This window comes from Gigantopelta aegis, chromosome 7 (assembly GCF_016097555.1).
Source record: "Gigantopelta aegis isolate Gae_Host chromosome 7, Gae_host_genome, whole genome shotgun sequence".
Taxonomy (NCBI): domain Eukaryota; kingdom Metazoa; phylum Mollusca; class Gastropoda; order Neomphalida; family Peltospiridae; genus Gigantopelta; species Gigantopelta aegis.
Genome location: NC_054705.1, coordinates 26,765,037 through 26,778,840, shown reverse-complemented (window position 1 = coordinate 26,778,840; position 13,804 = coordinate 26,765,037). Strand labels below are relative to the sequence as shown.

The following is a 13,804-nucleotide window of genomic DNA, read 5'->3' as shown; positions in this document are numbered from 1 at the left end:
GTTCATCATTACGAAATGCTGCACTGTCAGAAGGGATATATACATGGTAGAATGTGCATTACGTAATTGTTGAACAGCAAACAAACGTTCATCATTACGAAATGCTGCACTGTCAGAAGGGATATATACATGGTAGAATGTGCATTACGTAATTGTTGAACAGCAAACGTTCATCATTACGAAATGCTGCACTGTCAGAAGGGATATATACATGGTAGAATGTGCATTACGTAATTGTTGAACAGCAAACAAAAATTCATCATTACAAAATGCTGCACTGTCAGAAGGGATATATACATGGCAGAATGTGCATTACCTAATTGTTGAACAGCAAACAAACATTCATCATTACGAAATGCTGCAGTCAGAAGGGATATATACATGGTAGAATGTGCATTACGTAATTGTTGAACAGCAAACAAACGTTCATCATTACGAAATGCTGCACTGTCAGAAGGGATATATACATGGTAGAATGTGCATTACGTAATTGTTGAACAGCAAACAAACGTTCATCATTACGAAATGCTGCAGTCAGAAGGGATATATACATGGTAGAATGTGCATTACCTAATTGTTGAACAGCAAACAAACGTTCATCATTACGAAATGCTGCACTGTCAGAAGGGATATATACATGGTAGAATGTGCATTACGTAATTGTTGAACAGCAAACAAACGTTCATCATTACGAAATGCTGCACTGTCAGAAGGGATATATACATGGTAGAATGTGCATTACCTAATTGTTGAACAGCAAACAAACGTTCATCATTACGAAATGCTGCACTGTCAGAAGGGATATATACATGGTAGAATGTGCATTACGTAATTGTTGAACAGCAAACAAACGTTCATCATTACGAAATGCTGCACTGTCAGAAGGGATATATACATGGTAGAATGTGCATTATCTAATTGTTGAACAGCAAACAAACGTTCATCATTACGAAATGCTGCAGTCAGAAGGGATATATACATGGTAGAATGTGCATTACGTAATTGTTGAACAGCAAACAAACGTTCATCATTACGAAATGCTGCACTGTCAGAAGGGATATATACATGGTAGAATGTGCATTACGTAATTGTTGAACAGCAAACAAACGTTCATCATTACGAAATGCTGCAGTCAGAAGGGATATATACATGGTAGAATGTGCATTACCTAATTGTTGAACAGCAAACAAACGTTCATCATTACGAAATGCTGCACTGTCAGAAGGGATATATACATGGTAGAATGTGCATTACGTAATTGTTGAACAGCAAACAAACGTTCATCATTACGAAATGCTGCACTGTCAGAAGGGATATATACATGGTAGAATGTGCATTACGTAATTGTTGAACAGCAAACAAACGTTCATCATTACGAAATGCTGCACTGTCAGAAGGGATATATACATGGTAGAATGTGCATTACCTAATTGTTGAACAGCAAACAAACGTTCATCATTACGAAATGCTGCACTGTCAGAAGGGATATATACATGGTAGAATGTGCATTACGTAATTGTTGAACAGCAAACAAACGTTCATCATTACGAAATGCTGCACTGTCAGAAGGGATATATACATGGTAGAATGTGCATTAAGTAATTGTTGAACAGCAAACAAACGTTCATCATTACGAAATGCTGCACTGTCAGAAGGGATATATACATGGTAGAATGTGCATTACCTAATTGTTGAACAGCAAACAAACGTTCATCATTACAAATGCTGCACTGTCAGAAGGGATATATACATGGTAGAAGTTGCATTACGTAATTGTTGAACAGCAAACAAACGTTCATCATTATGAAATGCTGCACTGTCAGAAGGGATATATACATGGCAGAATGTGCATTACCTAATTGTTGAACAGCAAACAAACGTTCATCATTACTAAATGCTGCAGTCAGAAGGGATATATACATGGTAGAATGTGCATTACGTAATTGTTGAACAGCAAACAAACGTTCATCATTACGAAATGCTGCGCTGTCAGAAGGGATATATACATGGTAGAATGTGCATTACGTAATTGTTGAACAGCAAACAAACGTTCATCATTACGAAATGCTGCACTGTCAGAAGGGATATATACATGGTAGAATGTGCATTACGTAATTGTTGAACAGCAAACAAACATTCATCATTACGAAATGCTGCACTGTCAGAAGGGATATATACATGGTAGAATGTGCATTACGTAATTGTTGAACAGCAAACAAACGTTCATCATTACGAAATGCTGCACTGTCAGAAGGGATATATACATGGTAGAATGTGCATTACGTAATTGTTGAACAGCAAACAAACGTTCATCATTACGAAATGCTGCACTGTCAGAAGGGATATATACATGGTAGAATGTGCATTACGTAATTGTTGAACAGCAAACAAACGTTCATCATTACGAAATGCTGCACTGTCAGAAGGGATATATACATGGTAGAATGTGCATTACGTAATTGTTGAACAGCAAACGTTCATCATTACGAAATGCTGCACTGTCAGAAGGGATATATACATGGTAGAATGTGCATTACGTAATTGTTGAACAGCAAACAAACATTCATCATTACAAAATGCTGCACTGTCAGAAGGGATATATACATGGCAGAATGTGCATTACCTAATTGTTGAACAGCAAACAAACATTCATCATTACGAAATGCTGCAGTCAGAAGGGATATATACATGGTAGAATGTGCATTACGTAATTGTTGAACAGCAAACAAACGTTCATCATTACGAAATGCTGCACTGTCAGAAGGGATATATACATGGTAGAATGTGCATTACGTAATTGTTGAACAGCAAACAAACGTTCATCATTACGAAATGCTGCACTGTCAGAAGGGATATATACATGGTAGAATGTGCATTACGTAATTGTTGAACAGCAAACAAACGTTCATCATTACGAAATGCTGCACTGTCAGAAGGGATATATACATGGTAGAATGTGCATTACGTAATTGTTGAACAGCAAACAAACGTTCATCATTACGAAATGCTGCACTGTCAGAAGGGATATATACATGGTAGAATGTGCATTACCTAATTGTTGAACAGCAAACAAACGTTCATCATTACGAAATGCTGCACTGTCAGAAGGGATATATACATGGTAGAATGTGCATTACGTAATTGTTGAACAGCAAACAAACGTTCATCATTACGAAATGCTGCACTGTCAGAAGGGATATATACATGGTAGAATGTGCATTACCTAATTGTTGAACAGCAAACAAACGTTCATCATTACGAAATGCTGCACTGTCAGAAGGGATATATACATGGTAGAATGTGCATTACGTAATTGTTGAACAGCAAACAAACGTTCATCATTACGAAATGCTGCAGTCAGAAGGGATATATACATGGTAGAATGTGCATTACGTAATTGTTGAACAGCAAACAAACGTTCATCATTTTACGAAATGCTGCACTGTCAGAAGGGATATATACATGGTAGAATGTGCATTACATAATTGTTGAACAGTAAAGGATTGTAACAAAAACAACTTAGTTGAAGAAACAGTGTATCTAGGTTGTGCCCTTCCTGGTCTACAACTAACAGATATAGAGTATATCCCATATACAGACCACGTAGTACCTGTACAGTTTGGGGTATAAATATGGATGGAGTGACAGCTGTTCACTCATGTTGATATCTAATAGTCAAAGATTAAATACAATAAGCACATTAAACAATATCGTGCTGATATACAGCTACTTGTGATTAGTGAGAGTATCACACAGGTATCACCAGGTGTGTACATACCAGCAGGTAACTTTCATGCTCAACAGAGGGTGGCCAAGCAGAGTTACCACAATGTACATGACAATTTTTATGATCTTTGAACTTGGAAGATGTGGGGGGAAAAGCAAGACTTTTTTGCAATGCCTGAAGATATTGATATTAAATTTTGTATAAAGCTTTACAGTTATAGATCAATCTTAACTTACATGACGATTTACCCATTTTTCATCAGAGTTAGGAGATATGAACATTTGTGGGGCCCACTTGCTGAGGGCTGCAAATGTGGTTCTAATATAGCACCATTTAATTATATAATGAATGCTATGATCAATTTTGGTACCAAACACAAACAAAATTATTGTAAACAAAAGTATAATTATTATGTCTTATTTCTTGGTTAGCCAAATGTTTCTTTGGGTGAACAGTAGATTGTATATGTAGGAAACATTTTGTTTTCCAAATCTTGATTAGCGATACAGAAAATTGATTACCAACTACTGTTTTAAAATTTTAAAATTGTGTAGTTATCTCTGAAACTTGTGTAGCGAATTGCAGCATGATACTGAACAAACTGTTCCCTGATATGTACTTTAGATCTGAAATAACAAAGTTGGATGGAAATCAGCATGTAAAACAAGGCAAAGTTCTCACGCTTGTGATTGTACAAAATTCAGTTGCTTAAACCTGGGGGTTAGATTGTACTGTCACTCAACCCGCCTCTCCATTAGTGAATGTAACTGGGTCATTCATAAAAAAGTCACACATTTTAAGTTGAAAGATGAAAAACATAAGCTACATGTATATTAACATTTTAAATAAAATCAGTTTATTTTATTGACAACTGGCGGTAAAATTTCCATATAGTTTGAGTGTAAAATAAAGCGTGAAATAAAAAGGTCAAGAAATGCTATGACCTTGAAGAGCTGGAATGAGAATGAATGAATGAATGAATGAATGAATGAATGTTTAATGACACCCCAGCACAAAACATACACATCGGCTATTGGGCGCCATAAAAAGTTATTTCTATGAAAATATTACCGTATTTATGCAATTATGTAAAAACACAGTGTAAATGAAGACGTACAACAATCCAGCCCATGCGGAGGAAGATGACGACGCCGAGGATGTTGATGAGACAGGAAGTGAACACGCCGTCCCACGTCCCAAACAGAATGGGCTCCGAGATGAAGAAGTTAGACTTCCACCACGGGTTCTTGGACACATTCTGTGAAGAGAATCAAAGTACATGTAGACACAAACACATTATTACCACGCTTTCACATACAGTAACAGTACATGTAGACACAAACACATCATTACCACGCTTTCACATACAGTAACAGTACATGTAGACACACACTTTCATACAGTAACAGTACATGTAGACACAAACACATCATTACCATGCGTTCACATACAGTAACAGTACATGTAGACACAAACACATCATTACCACGCTTTCACATACAGTAACAGTACATGTAGACACAAACACATCATTACCACGCTTTCACATACAGTAACAGTACATGTAGACACAAACACATCATTACCACGCTTTCACACACAGTAACAGTACATGTAGACACAAACACATCATTACCACGCTTTCACATACAGTAACAGTACATGTAGACACACGCTTTCATACAGTAACAGTACATGTAGACACAAACACATCATTACCACGTTTTCACATACAGTAACAGTACATGTAGACACAAACACATCATTACCACGCGTTCACCTACAGTAACAGTACATGTAGACACAAACACATCATTACCACGCTTTCACATACAGTAACAGTACATGTAGACACAAACACATCATTACCACACTTTCACCTACAGTAACAGTACATGTAGACACAAACACATCATTACCACGCTTTCACCTACAGTAACAGTACATGTAGACACAAACACATGATTACCACGCTTTCACATACAGTAACAGTACATGTAGACACAAACACATCATTACCACGCTTTCACATACAGTAACAGTACATGTAGACACAAACACATCATTACCACGCTTTCACCTACAGTAACAGTACATGTAGACACAAACACATGATTACCACGCTTTCACATACAGTAACAGTACATGTAGACACAAACACATCATTACCACGCTTTCACCTACAGTAACAGTACATGTAGACAAATACATCATTACCACGCTTTCACATATAGTAACAGTACATGTAGACACAAACACATCAGTACCACGCTTTCACATACAGTAACAGTACATGTAGACAAACACATCATTACCACGCTTTCACATACAGTAACAGTACATGTAGACACAAACACATCATTAACACACTTTCACATACAGTAATAGTACATGTAGACACACACTTTCATACAGTAACAGTACATGTAGACACAAACACATTAACACGCTTTCACCTACAGTAACAGTACATGTAGACACAAACACATTATTAACACGCTTTCACATACAGTAACAGTACATGTAGACACAAACACATTATTAACACACTTTCACATACAGTAACAGTACATGTAGACACAAACACATCATTACCACGCTTTCACATACAGTAACAGTACATGTAGACACACGCTTTCATACAGTAACAGTACATGTAGACACAAACACATCATTACCATGCTTTCATACAGTAAGAGTACATGTAGACACAAACACATCATTATCATGCTTTCACCTACAGTAACAGTACATGTAGACACAAACACATCATTACCATGCTTTCATACAGTAACAGTACATGTAGACACAAACACATCATTACCACGCTTTCATACAGTAACAGTACATGTAGACACAAACACATCATTACCATGCTTTCATACAGTAACAGTACATGTAGACACAAACACATCATTACCATGCTTTCACCTACAGTAACAGTACATGTAGACACAAACACATCATTACCACGCTTTCACCTACAGTAACAGTACATGTAGACAAATTAATCATTACCACGCTTTCACCTACAGTAACAGTACATGTAGACAAATACATCATTACCACGCTTTCACATACAGTAACAGTACATGTAGACACAAACACATCATTACCACGCTTTCACCTACAGTAACAGTACATGTAGACAAACACATCATTACCATGCTTTCACATACAGTAACAGTACATGTAGACAAATACATCATTACCACGCTTTCACATACAGTAACAGTACATGTAGACACAAACACATCATTACCACGCTTTCACATACAGTAACAGTACATGTAGACAAATACATCATTACCACGCTTTCACATACAGTAACAGTACATGTAGACACAAACACATCATTACCACGCTTTCACATACAGTAACAGTACATGTAGACACAAACACATCATTACCACGCTTTCACATACAGTAACAGTACATGTAGACACAAACACATCATTACCACGCTTTCACACACAAACACATCATTACCACGCTTTCACATACAGTAACAGTACAAGTAGACACAAACACATCATTACCACGCTTTCACATACAGTAACAGTACATGTAGACACAAACACATCATTACCACGCTTTCACATACAGTAACAGTACATGTAGACACAAACACATCATTACCACGCTTTCACATACAGTAACAGTACATGTAGACACAAACACATCATTACCACGCTTTCACCTACAGTAACAGTACATGTAGACACAAACACATCATTACCACGCTTTCACCTACAGTAACAGTACATGTAGACACAAACACATCATTACCACGCTTTCACACACAGTAACAGTACATGTAGACACAAACACATCATTACCACGCTTTCACACACAGTAACAGTACATGTAGACACAAACACATCATTACCACGCTTTCACACACAGTAACAGTACATGTAGACACAAACACATCATTACCACGCTTTCACCTACAGTAACAGTACATGTAGACACAAACACATCATTACCACGCTTTCACACACAGTAACAGTACATGTAGACAAATACATCATTACCACGCTTTCACATACAGTAACAGTACATGAAGACACAAACACATCATTACCACGCTTTCACATACAGTAACAGTACATGTAGACACAAACACATCATTACCACGCTTTCACATACAGTAACAGTCCATGTAGACACAAACACATCATTACCACGCTTTCACCTACAGTAACAGTACATGTAGACACAAACACATCATTAACAGATGAAAAGATCGTACCCAAAAATGGTTTATACTAAAAGTATAAACCAAAAATGATAGTATAATTTCATTGTGACAACAGGTTTCCTTGTTTTTATGAAATATAAAAAGCATTTCTTGCGTTATTTTGCCGTTTATGTGACATTACCCAATGTTAATATCACCTCAAACAATAGAAGTCACGTGATCACGTAAGACCGATTTATTCTGCATGGGCTGGCGTCATGGAATATGCCTGTCTTGCATGGCTAGGGATGGGAGAAAAAAGAATCCTTGCTCCTAAAGGAAAAATCCCTGCCCACTACCGACCCTGGTCAGGCTGCTAGTGCTCTTGTACCTGCCAGCACAGGCAGTCCCTACTTGCACACTCCCCAGATCCTTTTCCTGTTCTCAATGGAGGAACTGGCTTGAGCCATCATCTGCATCCATGACAGGCATGCACTACAACAGCTTCCTCTGATTGAATGTGCATGTTAAACCATATGACATGAACTGACCTAAAGGAAAAATGTAGCAGGTTACTCGTTATAAGACTGTGTCTAAATTACCAAATGTTTAACATCTAATAGCCAGTGATTATTACATCAATATGCTCTAGTGGTGTTGTTAAACAAAATAAACTTTTAACTTTTGATGTATACCAGAATATAGAGGGCTCGAGACAAAACCTTCATCGACCACATGGGCTACTCTAATTGTCAAGTAGCAGCAAGCCACATGTTCACATGGGCTACTCTAATTGTCAAGTAGCAGCAAGCCACATGTTCACATGGGCTACTCTAATTGTCAAGTAGCAGCAAGCCACGTGTTCACATGGGCTACTCTAATTGTCAAGTAGCAGCAAGCCACGTGTTCACATGGGCTACTCTAATTGTCAAGTAGTAGCAGCAAGCCACGTGTTCACATGGGCTACTCTAATTGTCAAGTAGCAGCAAGCCACGTGTTCACATGGGCTACTCTAATTGTCAAGTAGCAGCAAGCCACGTGTTCACATGGGCTACTCTAATTGTCAAGTAGCAGCAAGCCACGTGTTCACATGGGCTACTCTAATTGTCAAGTAGCAAGCAAGCCACTAATTGTCAAGTAGCAGCAAGCCACATGTTCACATGGGCTACTCTAATTGTCAACATAGAAGCAAGCCACGTGTGGACATGGGCTACTCTAATTGTCAAGTAGCAGCAAGCCACATGTTCACATGGGCTACTCTAATTGTCAAGTAGCAGCAAGCCACATGTTCACATGGGCTACTCTAATTGTCAAGTAGCAGCAAGCCACATGTTCACATGGGCTACTCTAATTGTCAACGTAGAAGCAAGCCACGTGTGGACATGGGCTACTCTAATTGTCAAGTAGCAGCAAGTCGCGTGTGGACATGGGCTACTCTAACTGTTACATGTGTATGCAGTACTGAACCTTAAATGAGCTCAATCACAGATTTAGTGGGCCTTGTTTCTCTAAATATGCATTATAAATGAAAGTTTCATTCATTTGGAATACCAAACCTAGTTATTGTATGATCCAAAATATTTTAATTGAACTACGATCGAGGGAATTCCATGATAAGCTTCTTTTTTAAAATTTGGAACTCTTCTTGTGATAAAACATGAAAAATACGGAAAAACAGACTCGTAGTGATGAGGCTACACATGTATATATACAACAACCGTATAATGTATTTTTGGATTTTATATAAACGATCGCCGTGTATAGAGATTTGGCAAATGAGGGCCGGCTATATACATGGCAAATAATAAAAAATATATTATTTCATGACGAAAATAACCGCGAATATGCTGAAATAAAAAATAATAAACAGTCGGAACATGAACTCACCATTTATTATTATTATTATTATTATTATATTAGGTGCGTGTGCAAATTATTTTGACTGGTTCGCAAAGTGGTATTTCGGTTTTAATGTATAGCATAAAAAAACAGTGTACTGTTGCATGTTTTGTCGTCCAAAGGTTGGCTAATTATTACTTAACCCAGTTGAATCGAGTTCTATGTGCAGGGACAAGTTCAGCCTGCCATTTGTGCGTGTGTGCACGCACGTTAATCTTGCATTTTTATAGCCAAAACTCCTCCAGATAAAACACTGCCCTTCCACCCAAAAAGGTAGTAGTAGGCTAATAATAGTAATAATAATAATAGTAGTAGTAGTAGTAGTAGTAGTAGTAGTAGTAGTAGTAGTAGTAGTAGTAGTAGTAGTAGTAGTAGTAGTAGTAGTAGTAGTAGTAGTAGTAGGAATAATAATTGTGTATTATTATTATTATTATTATTATTATTATTACATGTATTATAATGTTGGTAAAATCACGTCACGGTGGGGTGGAGTGGATGGGGACGGTTGTTACAGAAACGTTACATAAATTTAGAGGGGGACCCAGGAATGGTCTCAGCTTTACTAGTAGCCTATAAAAAAATGCATTTTGAGTTTTATTGCCCCTTGCAATTGTGAGCATTTGAAATGTGACTAAATACAGCAAAATAACCTTTTAGTCATATTTATTTATGGTAAAATTGACTCTTTTTTTTTAAAATTTACGTAAGCAGCCTCAAAACTGCAATCAGAGAAAAATTATTAAGTTCAAGCCCTGTTGTTAGTTTGTGTACTGTCCGTAGTTAGTTTCTCTTTCAGTTAATCTACCTCAGCCGCTGATAATTTGTAATTGTTATTTTTATTTATTTATTATAATTAATTTTTTGTTAGTACTTTAGGGACAATATGACGCTATTCTGTATCTATGGAAAACGTACATAAAAGGGTCCGCTAAATTCATATACTCCCCCACCCCCTTCCCTGTTCAGAAAATGCACTGTTTGTACAGTACTTAGTATGTATTCCTCCTGTTCCAGATGGTTCGGTAATATGGATCAATCAAATACATGCACTTAATTATTTACCGCCTATATACATTTTTGCTGTGAATATAGCCAGTCCTCGTTAGTGGAGGTTATAGACATGGCCTTCATATATATAGTCACATTGTATATAAACACCGTCTAGTACAGAGTATTTTTCTTTAAAAATGTAACAATCCCTATTCCAAGTCAGCTGTTATGGCATATTTTGTATAATAATGAATTTGACAAGGTGGAAAATGACGGTGTTTGTGATCCAGATGTTTAGAGTTTTTCGCGTACGACTAATGATAAATTTACCTATAGATGCAAAGGCCAAACTAGTCGGGAATGTTGACGTTTAACATGCTTCTGTTACTAAAATAAATTAATGTATAAGGTTATTATCATTCAGTACATGTTTTTATTATTTATTATTATTATTCATTGGGGGTTTTTTTCTATTTATTTACCCTACGTCACAGAGGACGGTCAAGTGTTCTCGTTACATGAACTTGGTAAATCATTTTGGCACTGCGGTTATTCGGGGGATGCCTGTCACGTGATTCAAAATAATACGTCACACCTCTGCTCTCCAAATACATGTAGCCGTTATTTTTCTCAGAATTATGGACCGTACCCATAATTCAATTATTTATATAAAATATCAATAAGTGTGATATGGTGATTACGTAGATGGTTCAATAAAGTACTTTTAGGTACAAATCAAATGTATATATTGTCATATAATACCTTGTTGGGTCAATAATTAGGTCAACCATCTGTGAGAGAGCGCGTTTAAACTAATAAACAGAAATAGCTCACAAACTACCCTTGAATATTTATTATACATTTCAAAGGAGACACAAAATAATTTACTTAAAATACTTAATGCATTCCCTTATATTAATTCTGTAGTTTAAAGGTAGGATAAAGTGTGTCATATATGCATGGTCCCATATGAATGTATACTAGTACTATTAGTACTACTAGAGGTTAAGAGGCTAGTATATGAGCAATTAAGAAACATTAATAAATGTGTTCATATGAAAGCCACTGATTACCCTTTTGGCTATTGTTATACAGTTATGCTGATTACTGTGGGAAACTAATTGGATTAATTAGCAAAATTGAGGTCGCACACTTGAAGGAAAGAATAGCTTGATGCCTTAATTATTAAAGCTGACAGATTTTCTCACAGATATTTTAAACATGCACGGTTGGTTGTGTAGTCACTGCACATGGCCCTGAGGCTGGCAGGTACTGAGTGTGCACCCCAGTACTATCTCACACCTACAGTGAGTCGTAGTTTGCACCCCAGTACTATCTCACACCTACAGTGAGTCGTAGTTTGCACCCCAGTACTATCTCACACCTACAACAAGTCATATCGGTTCAGAAAAATACATACTTTAAATTACTACTATTTTATAAATCAATATTACTGGAAAATTCAATAAGGATGAGATATATGCTGACATACACGCATGTGGTTACAGTTTCATTTGATTTGCATTTCCTAACTGACAACAAATTGTACATGTGTAGTTGATATACAATAAAATTTCACAGAAACGATCGTGTCTCGGTAGCATGTCGGTAAAAATCGTGGAACCAGAATTTTATTTTCCATGATTATTATATCAAGTACGTAAGACTATTCAATGAAAATTATACACAGTTTCAGATAGGTTCCATGATCACAAGCTACAGAACCGAAAAAGTATTTCACATGAAATTTGAAATCCCTTGGCCTATACAGAAATCATGAAAGTGATATTCTGTGAAAATTTCCATCTATACACTTGACGGCAATCTGATTGGTCCAGAGGTGCTTACTTTTTTTTGTTCATATCTCTATGAATCCAAAAAATAATAAGCCACACCTACTATTCACCTGATTCAAATAATAGTGAATGAACATTTGCATTCTTACACGACATAAGTATCAATGAAGGGTACACAAACAATACTACAGGCATATTTAAAGCTAAACAAAATAAATTCAGTTATGTATTGTTAAAGTATACATATAAATTTAATTATAAGATTTGACCGCAATTATTTATAGGTACAATTTAAAACAAACAAAAAATTCAAATACAATCAGATGCTTAAGTTAAAGTTTCACCAAGTTCGATTTAGTTTTTGTTTTGGAGGGGTTTGTTTTCACAGTATTATTAAATAATTATTAATTTAACAATTAAATATAGGTAATTTTTATTCATATTTCTTTTAAAAAGTTCATGGTCAAATAAATTTCTTCAAAATGTCAACAGAACAAATATATTATGGTGTTACGTACGTGTTTTCGACAGTATAAGAGAATGATATTAACAAAAAACAAAAGGTATTGTTAAGAATTCAGAAAGATGCATATAATAAATAGACCATTTCATGGTGTTTTTTCGAATACGATTTTTATTTCAACTCATGATGTGTGAAAACCATATTTTCACTTATTGCTTTGCAATTCATGAAAATATGGTTTTCACACATCATGAGTTGACATAAAAATCATATTTGAAAAAACCCCACATGAAACAACCTCTATTTATTTGTCTAGAATAGACCATATTTAATAAGTTGCACATGTTATCAACTGACATGTAAATACTGTGATCCAGTCTATAGATTGGCAATATAGTCTCTACAGAATTGGAAATTAGTTTTACATGATGAATGGCCGTTAAGAAAGAATTGATTCTTCCAAATATGAACCCATAGGAATCATAAGATAGTCCACACTGGCCATATTTGCAGCCCACGCTGGCCATACACCATGCATAGTGGCTGGCCAGCCTGTGTGAACACAAAGCTGTGAGAATATTACTAACAGGAAAGTGACGGAGCCACTGTTCCAGGTGTGATCACATTCATGTGCAGATATTGAAATTATTCTCTTTGTATGAATTTCCTTTCCAGTCAGTCAAGATATTGATCACACAAGTGGTGGAATTTCCTTTCACAGAAATACAGACAAGATATTGATCACA

The 13,804-nt window shown here is 36.2% G+C and overlaps 1 protein-coding gene across 2 annotated transcripts in view; it reads right to left on the bottom strand.

Moving 5' to 3' along the window:
* Positions 1-13,804, bottom strand: part of LOC121377379 (solute carrier family 12 member 8-like) — an 85,557-nt gene that overhangs the window by 38,244 nt on the left and 33,509 nt on the right. For both annotated transcript variants that reach the window (XM_041505355.1, XM_041505356.1), the window contains exon 3: positions 4,845-4,985. In XM_041505355.1, the coding sequence (XP_041361289.1) occupies positions 4,845-4,985 (141 nt within the window). The remainder of the gene's footprint in view (positions 1-4,844; positions 4,986-13,804) is intronic.